The following is a 17,187-nucleotide window of genomic DNA, read 5'->3' as shown; positions in this document are numbered from 1 at the left end:
CTGATAAGATTTTATAAAAAAAAGTGTTAATGTTTTTCAATATTCACAAGGGAAAAGATGCAATTTTAAAAATGTTAAATTTTCTTTTCTTTGTACTTCTAACACAAAAGTTAAAGATTTTATGAAGTGTCAAATCTGGATTTTAGTAGGTCTTTGCAGACTTGCCTCTGCGGTTATACGCCTAACAAATATTTTTGTAGATAAATTGTCACACATTTTAATTAACGTTGACATACCGCAGTGAAACTTAATCGAGACAGAATGCTTAGAAAGCTTGTAACTTTATTTTTTGAATTTCCTATCAATAAAAATCTCTAGTAGCAAAATTCAATTAATCTGACTCCATAAAAACAAAATCTAAAAAAATAAAATTCCAATGGGTTTTTTTTTGGCGAATTGGGTAAATTTTAATCAGCTGTATTTTTGAACCACTGACAATCAGAAACTCAGTTGTTTTATGCCTTTCAGATTAAAAGTGTAAAAAGGCTTCTTTTTTTTTTCAATGAAAATTTCATAAAACTTTCAGATTACTTTTTATAAACTCATAACACAATAAATAGATAAATCAAACGAATAGATAGTCTGTTACATTGCCTATAATTACAACATTTCAATAAAGTTGTAATTATAGGCAATGAATTTTGAACTCGATGTTCAAGAGCAAGATATGAGTTTTCGCCCTATTCATAAGTTTTTCTAGAAATATTCCACGGAATTTTTTATTAGGATTATATTTTTTTTATTGACTTGAGACTACAATGTTTTTTCTTTTTATCCTGATTTATCTTGGTCATTTTTACAATTTGCCGAAAATGTGTTTGAGACTTTTTAACAGCAGATGACAATTACAATGGTTTAAATTGCATTGTTAATTTATATTCATAATATGTATTGAATACATTTCGGCGAAGAGAAAACGATTATTAGCATCTTATAACGTATTTTGAAAAAGATTTAAGTTCGAAAGACGACGTCACATAAGAATTAGGTGGTCGGCTCGCGTCTATTCGTTCTTCGAAACTTAGGTCTACTCGATTTAAATTTTGAGTCCTTAGTCTCATCTCATCAGTGATTTTTTAGTGAACTTTTAAAAAAAGAGTTAGGGAACCTCATAAGTTTTGGGGGTACAGAAATTAGTTAACTTTTTTTGGAAAAACACAATATACAAAAATCTAAGTAAATTTCTCTGAAGTAAACTTTGAATCTGGGCATGAACTCCCAAATTTTAGGTACTTATTTGACTGAAAATAGGACGGAGTTATTTAACACTTTACTTCATTTTGAGACGTCGAGACATTACTGATTAAATAAAGGCACCGTCATTATATGTAGTTAGTTATGTTACTCATGTAAATGAAGATCCTTTTGAGAATCACATTTAACAAGCAATTTAAATAGAAGTCTCTGATTGTGTTTATGAGAATTTGTTTAGTTATTTTTCTTGTTTAAAAATTTAGTAATTTGGTAAGAAAGTCTTTACAAAAAAGTGACGAAGATCTCTAACACAGAATCCGAACTTAATGTCGAAACTCCAGTTAAAAGCTGTTAAATTAATGCACTATTCTTTATTGTTACATTCAATTTCTTAGAAGTTTTGCGGATGAAAATTTGGTCCGAGTTTTCTGTAAAAATTTACTCAAAATAATCTTATATTGCGTAATGAAATAAGAAACTTCATTCAGCGATTAACGCTGCTGTTCTTTAACTGTTCATTTCGATATTTTCGATATCTTTGCTTGATAGCTTTAAACGGAGAATTGCATATGGTTTGGTTATTAGATTTGGTTATTGCATACGGTTTGGTTAGCAGAGTTGAATATATAAAACTGGTCTTCGACTCTTTTTTGAATGTCGTTCAGTCTAACTCTTTGATACGTTGAGAAAATAGTTATTTAGATTTTTTTTACCTATTCTTCTTCTCTATTTCGCAAAGTTCGAGTAAGTAAAAAATAAGTCGAACTCAAAATCATTAGTGAGCTGTTTATATATAATATATATTGAAAAAAAAGTTAAATAAAAAATAATTATGAAAGGAAAGAAATAGTTATGAACAAACAACAGATTAATAAATAGTTCAGATTTCTTTCAAAAATATATAATACAAAATCTTTTATTTATACTAGTGGGGAAAATTGTAAAGAAATAATTATCAGTAAAAATACGAAATTATAACTTCGAATTTTGAATCTATATAGTAAAAACGAACCTATTTTCTGGCGGGAAGTACAAAAAACATTTTAAAAAATTGAAGTGAAAGACGTTGTGTTTAAAGGCCAGTGCACCAAATGTCTAGAAGCAAATGAATCAAATGAAGCAAATGAATCATTTTTGTACTTCTTTTCCATTTTGCAATAACTTCATGCATACTTTATATATGTAGTTAGAGCGGTAACATATCCATTTCTCAGGGCATTTATTATCAGATACAAGTACTTGATGTACAAGCACTCCTGAAGCGATTTGATGCCCTACGCTAAATTCAACGTAAGCATAAGGTTGAAAATCATCAGTCATTTGAATAGAAAAGGGTATGGGTTCAAGTTGGCATTGAAAAGTATGCACAGTTTCAGTTGACTTATTTCCTTTAATGATGGGCAAAGGTCCCAACCTCCATACTAATGCGCCAAACGCCGGTTCATAAGTAGCTCTGCCTACACTTACCTGAAGAGAAACTCTGTTCAAAGTTGCCAGCGCTGCATCGCCTGTTTTACATGTCGCCTTAACTTTTAAATATTTTTTAAAACCTCGCATACTTCTACTACGTATAAACAATGTACTCCAAGAACTAGGAATTGGAATATACAGAAGGACGTCTTCACGGATGTATTGTAAACTTTTTTCATCGCCACAAACACGAAGAGAAGCTTTTAATCTAACGAAACTGTCAGTTAAAATTTCTACGCTTGCCATTGCAAACAAAGGAGGAGTACATTTAGCCCGAACGCGAAGACGAAGGAGCTCAAAACTGCATCCGTCCGGTGGTAAAAACTTTATTCCTCCTTCGGTATTACTTGTATCAACGCATGGGTGGTATTCATACTGCTTGGGTTCAATCCAAGTTTCTGGAGGTCTTAAACCTACGATTAAACTATTAGCTATTGCTACGTCTTTGTAGTTAGCATCGTTTAAAAATATTCTTATACATGGATTGCCGCTTATAAAGGTCCGCAACCGGAGCTGTACGTTGATGCTATATTGAAGTAACTTCCCGTCCCCTGAAAAGCAGTAGTTGCATTCATCGTCGCAATCGATAAATAGTCCTTCTTGACGATAAGACACAATGTTACTACGATATGTTGGAATTTGACGAATAATTCTTTCAACTTCACTTAGAAACTCTCGAAGACTAAGCAAGTCCCTAGATGCTAATTTTAAAACCGGAGTATAAACAGGTACATGTTCAACATTTGACCCGCTCTTTATCCGTCGTGATTCTTTATATTTGACGTATTGCAACTTAACGGAGTGAACGTGGCCATCTTTGTTACCTCTATGAATCTTAGGAATGGTAAAAACAAAGAAAGGGTGAAGAGGAAATTCTTTAATTATCTCAGATCCCTTTTTAGTACTTCCGTTCAATTTTATGAAACCGTTTTCAAAAGTGACTATAACTGGAATCCACTTTCTCCGACCCAAACGTCTGGCGCGATCTGGGTAACGATACCAGAACGACCAACTTGTTCTATTTGTATTTAATGCAGAAGTATCATCAATAATATCAATCGGTTCAGTGAAGTTAAATGCTTCTTTAGTGTTTTCTAATAATTTTGACTTTAAGACCGAAGAAGCTTGAAATAGAGAAACATTGGGATACTTAGTAATGGATCCTTTTGATAACTTTTTCATTTCCTCGTCACTTTCATAGTCCAAACTGATTACTTCATATTCTGGCTCCTTTTCGTCAGATATAAGAACAATTTCTTCTCCGTCATTTCGTTTTCTGATTAAGCTAGTAGCATACGAATCATCACATAAAAATTTCAACTTCCTTTTTTTTTCGTTTTCATAGTCTTTATTTTTATTTTGAAAACAATTTTCTTTTTGATTGCTATCAGATGACAACTGATTTACATCAAGAATATTACCAAGTTGGGGATCTAATTCACTGAATTTTATCCACTCTTGTCGTGGACCAGTGAGATTCACTTTAGAAGAAATTAACTCTTCATAAGAAAGGTCCAGACTAGTATCGAAATAAAGGGAACAAGTATCCATGTTAAACTTGTTTAGAATAGCAATTGCTTCTTTTTTAAGACAACTAGAAAAAGACTCTTCAAACCCAGGTGTTGCCTTGTTTAACTCTTCGAATACAAACTTAGGTGACAATTGACGATCTAAAAGCCTTTCATTGAGTAACTCGTTCTTTTCGTTTAGCAACTCGTTTAACGAAGAAGCCGACGAATTTTTGTCGAGCTCTGTTGTTTTCTTTATTGACGGCCAGATAAAAGAATGATCTATTCGAATGTTTCGTGAAGAAATTGATTTAAAATCACACAGCTGCTTATCTTTTTCTTCGAATGTCAGATGGTTGAATTGAATAGTGTTTTTTAAATTTAATTGGTTCTCTTTTGTTTTCAAGCCATCTGCGCAGTTGTTGTTTAATACGCCACAACTTTCCGTTATTTGAGTTTTTTTTAACCTATGGTCAACGTCGTCAAAACGTGCGAACTCGCAGTCAGTTAAATTTTCGATAGAAATGTTGCGCGATTCGTTGCTGTTAAATAAGGTTTCGCGTGAATCGCTTATAAAACTTATAAGAGAACCTGACTCAGTGTTTTCAAAAGAACTATCGATCACGGCTAAGTTATATCGTTCGATTGGTTTTCGTTTTTTTACAAGTACGTTTTCACCAAACAATATCCAACTCATTCTCCTTGTTGTAACCATCCAAAGATCTAAGGAGCTAGTGAATCCTTATCTAAAAGCAGAAGTTTCTAAAAAAAATCTGAACTTATTCAATATACAGTGTTCTTTTTTTTTTCTTCAAATTTTTCAAAAAAAGTTTTCGAACACACAAAAAAAAAGATTCCTTAACAGTAGATCTGTAGACAATAGAACTTGTACAATTGCTACGTTTGTACGTTTGCTGACGCTAGACTAAGTTTTCTTGGAGTAAATCTTTTTTAGCTCTAAGAAAACTTAAAATCAAATTCTTGGATTAATTTAGCGATGATTGGAGTGTCAGTTGATTTTAAAGCTCTCATTAAACCTAAGTACTGTTTGGTTTTTAAAAATTTTTTTTAGCTCCACCAAACGCCTAAAATATTAGCAAATCATCCATAATATTTTTACTTTTTTATGTTTTGTTCTAATCAAACTATTTTACCTTTCGACAACATCGGCAACTATTTTGCTTTTTGAGAGCATCACAGCAAACATCAGTTGCATACTTTCCTTATGGCATGAGTTACACGTTGTTGTTTTTTTACAAGAAACTAAGAAAATGGGCTAGTACTAAAAAGTTTCTTATTTAAACGGTACTTTTTTACAACTCTTGCACCAAAAGTTTCTGAAGAGTGTCTTCAGTATCAAAAGAGAGAAAAAGTAAATAAAATGCAATCTGAAAACATGTTAACAAGTAAAATAAAATATTTTACAGTCAACTAAAATTATTTGAATTCCATTAATATCATTAAATGTAATATAATCCTCAGATTTGTCCCTGAACAGAACACAAATTAGGAAATATTCTTTGATCTCTTAATAAAATAAGTTTCTCATCGAAAAGTAACTTAGTACTAATAGTTTCTAAAGATTTTGGGGCTTCTTTTAGTAGTTTCTCATAAACACGTTTTCTTATAAAAAAAACAAAACAAAACAAAACAAAAAAACAACGTGTATTATTAAATTCAAGACAAATATTCCCTTTGGAAAACTTACTAAGCTGATTTTAAATTAGATTTATAGAATTATAATTTTTTTTCAGCATAAAAAGTGCCAGCCTATCATTTAAACTTCATTAGCAAAATGTTAACAAAATACAAAAAATGAAAACAAACTTTAATTTTACTCACCAAAACTTTAAATCATTAAAAAACAAACTGAGCATTCAACATTAAACCATGATTAATATGAAATTATAGTCTTTACTTCACTAAAAAATCGAAAGTAACTGAAACTTTATGCGACAGCACATAAAATTTCGGTCCAATGTTATTGCGCAAACATTTGTGCATTGATTATGTATGAATTAAATTAAATGCACGGAAAACATGCAAAATTTATTGATAATTAATAATGTAAAATATTGTGAGCCACTCGAATAAATGCATTTCATGAAAGAAGAGTTTTAATAATGAATGCTTGTGATTAGGCGGAGAGTTATGGTTAAAATATATCACCGCTTTAACGGCCATTCAACAGGATTTAAACGACGTTTTAAGCTGCAAAAAATGTTCGTTAAAATTTTTTCTACTTCTTTTCATCAGTTGATTTGATCTCTTTTTCGATCCAATAGATTTGACCTTTTTTATACTGCTGTTGGTCGCGATCTTCGTTAAAGATTAAGCGATGTTTTATTCCCGTAGTTTTAAGTATTAGATAGCTGATGATAGATAAAAAATTAAATTATCTTCATCAAAACAAAATTGTATGAAAGTAAGCGCCTATTTTTTCTCCAAAAATTAATGCATTTTAAACGCTGATCTTTATATTTACACCCAACAGATCTAGCGAGCTCAATACACCGACTGTTTACAACCAAATTTTTTGAACGTACACGCACGCCGCATTCATGGTCCATTGCCAACACAAACAAAAAGAATTCTTTGATGATAGCCCAGTGGTTTGCTATGCCTTATAAATATTGAGCATGTATTTAATACACAACTTGCAGCTTACACTACATTTGATCGAGTAATTTACGAAAACTTCGTTTAAACATAGAAAATGAGGCCTTTGATTTTTGTTGTTGTTTTTCTAGTTTGATTTAATACAGTTACTTGATCTTAAACTTTAAAGAACAAAACTCAGCATGGTTGCTTTTCCTCAGCGTGCGTACTTTCCGCATTGGGCATTCAATAAAATCTTGTTTTTAAAATTTAAATAGCTCGGTTACTCGAAAGAAATTCTCAAAAACATAAATCTAACTTAGATTTATATAAATGAGATTTAATCTGTGCCAAAAAAAAAAAAAAAAAAACTGTTTTAATACTAAATATTTTTGCGTCTGAAATATAGAATAGTAGCCAACTTTTATTTTCATTCATGTTTTATCGTCTTGATGCACATAAACATCTTCAGAGTTAAAAATTTAGAAAAAAAAAAAAAAAAAAAAAAGACATTCGTTTAGGAACATTCATTTTAAACATAAATACATGTAAAAATCTATAACACATAATTCACAAAAATTTATAAGCATAATCACTCGTTAGTCGACCGAAAAAAAAACATCTTGCACCGATAAAAACTCCTGGAAAATATCTTCACGCTTCATTATTAGGTGTCAACACAAAATTATACATATATATTGTGTTTGATTCTTTATACTAGTAATCTTCGATAAAAAAAAAATCAATTTTAATTATTCTAATGTTCCTATCATATAAAGTTGCTTTAGGACTTTTGCTTGGCTTGTCTCGCGAATTTCGCCTGCAAGAAACATCTCGTCAACTACGGAATAAACCTACGAAGTAATTTTGTATAAAAAACACTAATATTTAACAAAACAATTGCTTTGAAGTTTAAGGAGTGGTAAGGTTGAACAGGATTGTTCGTCATATGAATCACAATGAAAATAAAGATTTATCATTACTATTGTCAAAAGTCATAATTACTTCCAGATTAAATTAACATTATTAGGGTTTTTCCATTCCGTGGCTTTCGAAAAGATAATCCAAATAAAGCTGAAATGTGAAAATATATCTTAATTTTTTCTTTCAAAGTATAAGTTATAAGGGTACAAGGTTAACAAGGGTACAAACAAAGGTGTAAATTACGAAGGTTTAGGAGATATAATCTTCTGATCATATCTCCTGATATCATTTATCCTGATCCTAGCTTTGGACCCCTCTTTTTTTTTTTAAATGCTATGTATTTTTTAATGCTGTTAAATATTCGATAATAGTCTAGCAGTGGTCACATAGCTTTTCATTTTTTGTTATCAGACAACTGTAACTCATTAACGCATGAAAATAAAAATCTTTAAACACCTGAAAATCTTTTTTTGTTGTTGTTGTTTTAGAGCTTCAATACTTCAATTGACAGTGACAAGTCTGTAGTAAATAAATTTCTGGCTTTCTCTCATAATGGTTACTACCTTCTTATCACCTTGCTCCTTGTATAAATTAAGAACAATTCAAACTGCTGTCTGAATTTCAAAACTGAGCTAAAACTTGATACTGAGATGTTTCTCTATTTGGACTCCTTTTGGTCTCTTTAATCTGCAGTTAGATGAATAAAATGCACTAAATTCAAAGATCTGTTAATTACAAAAAATTTCGATTTCGTTAATTTGAGTTACTTAAGATTTTCTTCGTTAATCTCTTTTAGTTCGAAGAATAACTTTTTTTTTTATGACATTAATATAGTTCAAGGTATGGACAGCATAGAAAACAATATCATTTCTTTTGAGTAAAAATTTAAGCCAAAAAACAATCAAATATTTTTAGTTTAATACGAAATAAGGGAGGCTGGTTGCTAATTTCACAGTTACTTTGAAAACCACAAAACTAATATAAATAAGTGGTATATAAACAGATTGTTTAAGACCAAATCTGCTGTTGGGACAGCATATTGTAAAATATTTAAATTTGTTCAACTTCGTGCTAAAACAACAGTTTAGATAAATAAAACAGTAATAACAAAAAATAAGTAAAAAATTGCAATCAAATTTGTTTCATCGGTTATTTTACTTGTACTCACCTTGTAGAAATTAAATACTAAGTCTAGTTCACAAACATTATGAAAAAATTCATTTAAGACCTAAAAAACAAAACAAAATTATATTAATAAAAAAAGTAATAAGAGTTTAAATTCATACAAAAAGTAATAAAAACAAAAACTTGTCAATAACTAATCATAAAAGATTAAACTGCACCTCAACAAAGTTATGAATAGCTTCAAGATAGACAAGATTGTTGTCAGTAACGTCAACACAGAAACAAAAATACAGCCCTGCATATCTTCTGTAAACAATTTTGAAGCTGCGAAACTACAAGATTTTTTTTACAGATTATAAACTTGGGATATTTCTTATTTTATATTTTTTATAAACTCAAAAAACTCTATATTTCAAAATTACTGAAAGCTTTGAAATAGTAATATACCTAATAGTTTTCACATCTTTGGTTTTTCACCAAAGTTAATCTTTGTTTATTCGTTAAAAATATTTTTCTGTTGTGGTTTTCTTGCTTGCAAAGTATTTTTATCCACCTATCTTTAACTTCTCACGATTAATTTAAACTTAGATTTTTTTAGTACAACTTAATACACAGAATTCTTTATGCAATTCTGATTGGTTCATCAGTTTGGGTTCGCAATTATTTTAGCTGATGATCCAACCAAAGTTACAGGGATTTCTCTTCTAATACATTTTTTACTGACCTACCTTTATTTTTAAAACACAGAAAGAAGTTTAATGATGTGTAGTTTAATATGTTATAGTTTAGTATGTTAACTAACCTACCAGAGTAATGTTATTACTCAACTTCAAGTTTTTTTTTAACTTTACCTGATTTTTCGAAATTCTTTAAACATTCAAATGAGTCTCAAAATGATTTAATTTAAATCAACTTAAGCTAGAGATGAATTCAGGAAAGAGTTTGAAGACTTTTTTCTGAAAAAAATTTTCTTTTTTTCCTCTTTCTGAATAATATAGTAAACAGCAATCTTTTTTACAGTTCATAAATTTTTACAGCCTGAATTTCTTTACAGCTCTTTTTTCTAACACTATAAAATTAGAAACCCATCTCAATATTGAAAAAATTAAAAAGAAAAAGAAATTTTTGTAGAATTACTCTTACAAAAAGAAAAATGGAAAAAAAATTCAAAGGGTTGCATATATAATGGTATGAAAGATGTATTTTAGGCTAATAAGAAAAAAATACCAAAAAACCTCAACAAAGTTAGTGTGTTTGGCATCTCTAACAGTCACAGTAGCATGTACTTCTTCAATGAGTTTCTGTTTTTCTTCATCATCTAATGGAATGTACCATTTTGCAAGTCTTGTTTTTCCTGCACGATTTTGTATGAGTATAAACCGAATCTGAATATCGGAAATAAAAAAAACAACTATAACTATATCATAATCAAAGAGTCACAGTGAAAAATAAAAAAAAAGTATGAGAATTGAAGCAATACACTGAACTTAGCGTATTTTGTAAATAGTCAATGTAAAATCATTTGTCATTCATTTAACCAAATAAATTTTTAATTGAATTTTAAAATTAATAACATAATGTTAAAACGAGTATCTCTTATGAGTAAGTATTACCATTTAATTTTAGAAATTGATGTGAAGTTTAAGTAAACAATAAAATAAAAAAAACGCTCTCATTCACTAAATATAGTTCATATTTAATTAGAAGAAGCCTTACCATTATAATCAAGACTCTAAGTGACTTTTTGTATACTTTACTAAAAAATCAATGTAAAGAGCTAAATAAAGCATGAGTGAGAAAAGATACTTTAAAATCTGCTAAGTTGATTCTATTTAAAGCCATAATAAAAATACCATAATAAAAATCATGAAACATTTATAAGTTGTTAAAAACTAAAAAACTTTTAACTTTTATCTCAATTTAATAGTTAAAAAAAATTGTTTGTTTGATGCAAGATACTAGATTAATCATTATCTTGATTTACATTCTAGATTGACATATTTCTTAAGATGATACTAAAGATATAATAAATATATATAAAAGTGTGAGTATATATACTCACAAAAATCATGGTGTTCCAGATTACATTAAAAAAAAAGTTTAATGTTATATTTATAACAACTCAAAAATTTCAAAAATATATATATTTATATTTTCTAAAAAATCTATTAAAAATTTCAAAGAAATCAAATAAAGAATAAAATATCTTAAACAAAACAATCTGCAACAGGCAATTCAATCATGATGATTTCAGCCATTCACTCAAGATATAAACCCATTTAGTTCTTAAAAGATGATTATTGTTTATAAATTTATCAAAAAATTCATCAAAAAATTTCTTTTTAAATTTTTGGCATAATATTCAGTGCCAATCATAAGGCAAAAAGAAAACTATGAATTTCTCAACTCCATCATCATTATTTTGTGTCTTATTTTCCCAAGATTTAACACAAACCAAACTAATCCAACAACACACAAAACACTCATTGCTGTTGCAAAGATGATTAAGTGTTTAAATGCTGTACCAGCTAGAATAGGTCCCAAAATCAATGCTATTCGCCCTATTGATGAATAAACGCCTTGGGCTAAACCTTGCTTTTCACGTGGTGTTAATTTTGAAACTAAAGACTTTACAGCAACTAAGTTTAAAGGAATTGTTGAAAATATTAGAACACATATTGATAGAAATATAGGTAGTCTTTTTTTAATGTCTTTAGACTCAGGTATTTGTTCACACATTAAAAGTAGCAAAGCTGCTATTGTAAATACTAGAGAGAAAAGCACATAGTGTTGGTCTTTTATTTTCATCATTTCAGAAAACTTGTAAATCAAAAAGAAAACAAACATTAACCACACACCACCCACCATATAAACAATACTAACATTGCTTTCACCCCACTGGTAATTCTCTTGAGTTAAAAGCGGTAATAAAACTTCAAACTCTGTTTGTACTAACCAAAGCATCAGATCTGAATAAAAGATGCTTAGTATTTCAGTAGTACATAAAGCAAGAAACAATTGCAACACACCAGATTTTGGAGACACATCATGTAGTGATATACTACTATCACTATTGTTAGACTCAGTATAGGATTCTTCTTCAGTCAAGTTGTCATCAACATATAATACTCCATTTGTACTTTTATATAGTTTAAAAGGACGCTTAGTTTGTGATATTAATGGTTCTTCATCATTTACTGACTCACACAGTGATGTTTCCCTTAAACGTTTAACCTCTCTTAAAGGATCATTTGTTGGTGGTCCCCTTGTATCTAATTTTATATTTGGGTAATACCTTGCTCTTTCCTCTATTAGTAGTGATAAATTGGATGTATAATATACAGTTATTACTTGACATAAAATCCAAAGCAGGGCCATAAACAAACCTGGGGAAGTTCCAGAATCTATTCGCCAGCTTCCTAAATGAAAATTAACCTTTGACAAAAAAAAATTCAATGCAGGACCAAATGTAATGCCGAGAACTCTTCCTAATTCCAGTAGAGCAAATATACTTGTTCTTTGTGAAACAGGATACGTATGTACAACTTCTGATGTAGCACAAGCATAAAAACCATCACCCAACCCTGCAAGAAAACGACCACTAAATATCATCCATGGAGATATTGGAAGGGAATAAACTATATTTCCAATAATTTCAAAACTGTTTAAAATAAGTATAATTTCTTTAATACGCTTTAACTTATCAAACAAATACCCTACAACAGGAAGAGATATAACAGCAGCAAAAGGGTATACAGCTATAACTATCCCCAAAAACCATGGGTCTACATTAAATGTCTTTAAATAAAGCCATATTGAAGGAAGAATAATAGCATATTCAGCACCAAGAAGAAACATTCGAACTATAAAACATGCAACTGTTGCTTTTCTTTTGCGTAGAAATACAGGATCTTTTTCCAAATTTTCAAACCGTGAGTCAAATGTTGGCTGTTGATTAGGAGGCATACTTTTTCAGCCAACAGTTACCTTAAGCAATTTTAATTGAAAAACAAATTAAGAATGGTCTAAATCTGTAAAAATATAAATTAAAACTCATACATGTAGAAAGATGTATGTTTTTACAACACATTCACCTTTAAAAATATGAAGTTTTAAGAGCTAAAATTTTATAATCTTTAAGAAAAATGTGTATATATAGATAATATACTTATTTCCTAGGCTTTCATTCAAATTTTAATAACCATAAAAATAACTCTGAAAAAGTTTAGGGGTGAAACAACTTATTGATTAACCTAATGCTTCAATATAGTGAAATATTGCAATGAAATCAGGGTTATGAATTTCTTGTAAATTCTTGTTTTTTATTGAAAATAGAACATTTGTTCAAAAGTAATGAAATTTTTTAAAAATCTAAATATATAATTGGACATTATTTTATGCAGTTTTCAGAACAAAACTAAAACCATAGCAAAACTACAACTATATTAGTGATCTCATCAAAAATGTCAAGCACCATGCAGCAGAGCAGTAGCCATTTGTCAACAGATATCTTAAGATCAATCCTTGATCATTTAATGGCACATTTACAATTTGGTATTTATGGAGCCACTATAAAAGAAGCTGTTAAACTTAAAGATAACATGAAGAAAATACGGCACTTTGATTAAAAACATTAACGACCAAGCCCTAGATCTACTAAATGGAAAAAAATACTGTCAAAGAAATATCTATTCTTGATTGAAATAACTATTCTTGATGAACATAAATTATGGAAGAGTGATAAGGTGGCATTTTGAATATGAATGCTGGAACAAGGAATGGAATTATCAGTCAGTTAAAAATACTATTTGCTAAAACTGGAAGAATCACTATTTATTGGTTGTTAACATCATATTATGGACGGAGTGTAGTAATGCATGATGAACTTGGAGAAAACAACAGATTGCCCAAACTTAAATATCAGTATATCATCAACCTATAAAACTACAAACAGCAAATACAAATCTCAAGAAACTGACAAAAAATACAACTTAAATGTTTATCAGATGTCATTTAGTAGCTTTTAGGTTCATGAAATAGTATTAAAATCTATAGATAAGTTTTGGAATAAGACTGGAAATTCCCATGAAAAATCAGTATTCAGAATGAGCAATCAAATGCCTTCAAAACCTTTATAACATCTGTAAAAAAGAAAGAGAAATATCCATTTAGATTTTCTTCTTCTGACGAATTATAAAAATGGTTTATTATGGTATAATTATGGTAAATACTTCACAATCTTTTTCGCTGTATATTATATATTATTGCTATATTCGTTCTAGCAGAATTGGTATGTAAGTTTGTAACAATACATTACGTTGTAATTTTTGTATACTATAGTGTAGCAATAAACTGTTTAAAAAAGAATTTTCGGTTTGGGATGACCTTTTTCAAAAACTAAATCCAACTTTTGAACAAAATTTCTATTTATACTGCAAGAACATAGATATAAACATATACTGCATGGGTATGAGCAGTATAGAAATATACTGTATAAATATGCTTGAAAGCGATAGACGTTTTGTGCAGCAAGTAGTAACAGCTAAGTTTAATAATAGTTATCTGCGTCGTTTTCGCCTCTAACTGCGGACCGCTAGACTTATCAGTGACACTGTAATCATGAATGGCCATAGTAATAACCTATTTGACGCGAGAGTGGGACCTAAATGGAGTGATAGCAAACACACCAAGGATTTTTTTACCTAACTCTAAGCTTGGTCTACGATAGTATAAATTATTTATTTAAACTGAATGCCATTTTTTGTGATTTGATATTTACGTTCGGAATTAGGAACACGTGTTCCTAATTTCAAACGAAATCTTTACTTTTTAAATTTAAAAGTTAACGATATTTTTATAATAAGTATACTTATTGCTTAATATGGTTGGATTCAGTTTAGTTTCCAGTTTATTTACTAAAAAAAAATCAATATAAAATTCAAAAAGCAAGCGGAGCTATTCAACTTTAAATACGATTTTGTTCGGAATTAGGGAAAATTACGGCATAACAAAAACTTTTAAGATTTGTTTTTAACCTGCATTTATGGGTTTATTTTTCAACGAGTAATTAAAATTGTGCTTAAGCACCTCAAAATGGATATAAATCACTGTCATAAAAAATATAAAAGGCTATCCTTAACCCACATATTTAGATAACTATAATGATTTTAATACTCTCGCTGTAGTTCTATTTTAACAAATAGAATACACCAATATGATCAAATAAAATGCAGATTCAAGACAAGTTTCTTAGGCTTGAAAAAGTTGAAAAATTCAAATATTTCTTGGAATGAACATTTCTTTAAATGACTCTACACAAAAAGAATTTTCTTTGATTAGAGGGGGATTATTTTCTGTGGTTAACAACAGTTGTGCAATTCTTAAGTATCTGTTTTCTTTCTAATTTAATAGACTCAAAAGTTCTTTTTTTTTCCATCTTTTAAAAGCTAGCATAACTTCTCCTACACATTTTCTACAATTCAAAGGATAAGTTTTTTGCTCGTGGAAGTTTCAAGATGCTTACTAATCAACTGCACAATGCAACTCCAAAATCTTCTTTTATATTCTATGTGGTTTTTGTCCCTTTTAAAGTTTGACTAGTGTTGATAATATCCTGGTGCAGTTTCAACTGCATACTCACTAAAGAGTCCAAGCGGAGATCGTTTGCAATTGATTAAGACCTTGGCATGATATATCATTGGACTTTAGGAGTGATGCTACCATTTGGGATAGCCAAAGATGATGTCTTGAACTGATCAATTTTACTTGCGTAGTTTGCTTCCAGGACAAATCCAAAGCTTGATTTGAAAATCATAATAACATGAACCTCCATGATAGAACTCAGTTGAAAGTGAAATGCAGCAGGCCAATTACCATCAGCCCATGTGGCTTTGAGGATCTTTGTACTGGTGGTTAACAATACCCAGCAGAAAATGAAGCTCTATTGGCGGAATGATATCCAAGATGATTTGCTGATGAGCAATATTCCCAAATATTTTTGCCTCAGCCAAAATACTACCTAATTTCTTAATGACATTGAGGCTTTATCTGATTGAAACTAGGCTTTGTAAATTTCCTGAACAAGTAATGTTATTTGAGTCAAAGTTGCACCAAGTACATGGATATATGCTTAAATGTGCTTGAAGTCTGCAAATAATTTTGGCAATTTTCATATGCTAAGCTACAATCAGTTTCTGTGCATTTGCATTGATTAGTGAACAGATCTGTTGAGTGTTTGAGTTTTTTTCTCTGGCAGTTCTTTTGAGACTGCCAGTGTATTGTGTTAGGAGGAATTTTCTTTGAGATTGCGAGTTGCTAGCTTCATCTCCTAAGGAACCATCAGCAATAATGATGCAAAACTTTAGAAAGATGTTTCCACTACCAATACCAAGCTTTAAATAAAACCATATCAAAGGAAGAATAATAACAAAACCTGATAAATATTTGCAGTAAACATCCAAATTGCTTGTGCTTAAACTTATTTTTTGTATCAAAGGTCTTATTTTCACTGGAGGTGAAAAAATCAGTCAGCTATTGTCTGCTATTCGGAAATTCCTGTAAAAGAGGGTGACCTTTGTTACAATCTGTTCTGCCACCTTTACATCTTGAGCAGTTAAAGTCTGCATGTTTTCATAAAAAGTGTCATGTTTTCACGGAACTTTGATTGGGAGCAATGGTGTGGCACGCCATAGCCTAAAGGGTTAAGGCAAGTACAACATAGGGTTGGGCCTGCTTTCTCATCAACTTTGGTGCTTCCAGACAACTTTTTTGTTTCAGCTTAGTATGTCCAATTTGAAAAACGCGTTAGTCACACATTTAAAAGATGCGACAGTTACACACCAGACCACAAGTTTTTGTTCGAATACGGATAAACATTTAAATATTTATAAAGTCAAACATGGCTGGCAAGATCACATTTTTTTAATTCTCGTTTCTGGGGTTGTCTTCATGGTTCTTAGCTTGATTTGGCATTTTTGAAAATCAATCTTTCCAGCTACATTAAAGAATAAAAATATGCACATATCAATATTTGTATTGTCATAGTTTTAAAAAATAAACATGATTTTTTTACCCATTCAATCTTAAAAAAAATAAAGGAAGGAGTGGGGGGGGGGAGAGGGGGGAGAGGGGGGGGGGGAGAAGGGGAATGTGGAGTAAAAGGGTGAGTTTGACAAAAAAAAGTAGTGTAGAAAATCTATTTTTAACAAAAAAAAAAGTATTGTTGCCTACAAATTTCAATCCAAAAAATTATTTTTATAATTTTTATTCACAAAAGTGAATATCTGAATCAATAATCTGAAAAAACAAAACATTGATTTGAAAAAAATACATATATATCGAATAACATGTGCAGTTCTATAGTTTTCGG

General features: G+C 30.0%; 3 protein-coding genes across 4 annotated transcripts; all 3 read right to left on the bottom strand.

Moving 5' to 3' along the window:
* Positions 1 to 2,065: 2,065 nt before the first annotated feature.
* LOC145185392 (stonin-1-like) lies at positions 2,066 to 6,920 on the bottom strand. The gene is made up of 2 exons (XM_090098266.1): positions 6,015 to 6,920; positions 2,066 to 4,918 (listed from the first exon to the last, which is right to left on the bottom strand). Exon 2 carries the CDS (start codon positions 4,885 to 4,887, stop codon positions 2,323 to 2,325), a length of 2,565 nt encoding a protein of 854 aa, XP_089954392.1. The 5' UTR covers positions 4,888 to 4,918; positions 6,015 to 6,920; the 3' UTR covers positions 2,066 to 2,322.
* Positions 6,921 to 7,286: 366 nt separating this feature from the next.
* LOC145186152 (AP-2 complex subunit sigma) lies at positions 7,287 to 10,871 on the bottom strand. Its single transcript, XM_090098088.1, has 5 exons — positions 10,536 to 10,871; positions 10,055 to 10,204; positions 9,038 to 9,151; positions 8,863 to 8,922; positions 7,287 to 7,624 (listed from the first exon to the last, which is right to left on the bottom strand). The coding sequence occupies exons 1-5, from the start codon at positions 10,536 to 10,538 to the stop codon at positions 7,523 to 7,525; spliced, it is 429 nt and encodes a 142-aa protein (XP_089954214.1). The 5' UTR covers positions 10,539 to 10,871; the 3' UTR covers positions 7,287 to 7,522.
* A 175-nt stretch (positions 10,872 to 11,046) lies between these two features.
* LOC145185708 (uncharacterized) lies at positions 11,047 to 14,363 on the bottom strand. 2 transcript variants are annotated; one of them, XM_090098087.1, is made up of 2 exons: positions 12,540 to 14,363; positions 11,047 to 12,403 (listed from the first exon to the last, which is right to left on the bottom strand). In XM_090098087.1, the coding sequence occupies exons 1-2, from the start codon at positions 12,598 to 12,600 to the stop codon at positions 11,211 to 11,213; spliced, it is 1,254 nt and encodes a 417-aa protein (XP_089954213.1). In that variant the 5' UTR covers positions 12,601 to 14,363; the 3' UTR covers positions 11,047 to 11,210. The 2 variants fall into 2 exon arrangements, with proteins under 2 accessions (XP_089954213.1, XP_079917821.2); XM_080061695.2 differs by having other exon boundaries at positions 11,047 to 12,872.
* Positions 14,364 to 17,187: the final 2,824 nt, after the last annotated feature.

This window comes from Hydra viridissima, unplaced genomic scaffold (assembly GCF_058129835.1).
Source record: "Hydra viridissima isolate aposymbiotic clone 2 unplaced genomic scaffold, HvirCarnegie_v1 scaffold_9, whole genome shotgun sequence".
NCBI classification, from domain to species: Eukaryota; Metazoa; Cnidaria; class Hydrozoa; order Anthoathecata; family Hydridae; genus Hydra; species Hydra viridissima.
The sequence above is the reverse complement of the archived record's forward strand: the minus strand, read 5'-3'. Positions and strand labels throughout refer to the sequence as shown.

What these genes read in the sequence shown, in the direction of transcription:
- LOC145185708 (XM_080061695.2), bottom strand. Translation starts at nt 12,785, where the DNA reads ATGCCTCCTAATCAACAGCCAACATTTGACTCACGGTTTGAAAATTTG.
- LOC145185392 (XM_090098266.1), bottom strand. Translation starts at nt 4,887, where the DNA reads ATGGTTACAACAAGGAGAATGAGTTGGATATTGTTTGGTGAAAACGTA.
- LOC145186152 (XM_090098088.1), bottom strand. An exon ending in AACACACTAACTTTGTTGAG is followed by an intron (nt 9,152 to 10,054) that starts GTTTTTTGGTAT and finishes AAAATCTTGTAG; the next exon opens with TTTCGCAGCTTCAAAATTGT. An exon ending in CTATTCATAACTTTGTTGAG is followed by an intron (nt 8,923 to 9,037) that starts GTGCAGTTTAAT and finishes TTTGTTTTTTAG; the next exon opens with GTCTTAAATGAATTTTTTCA.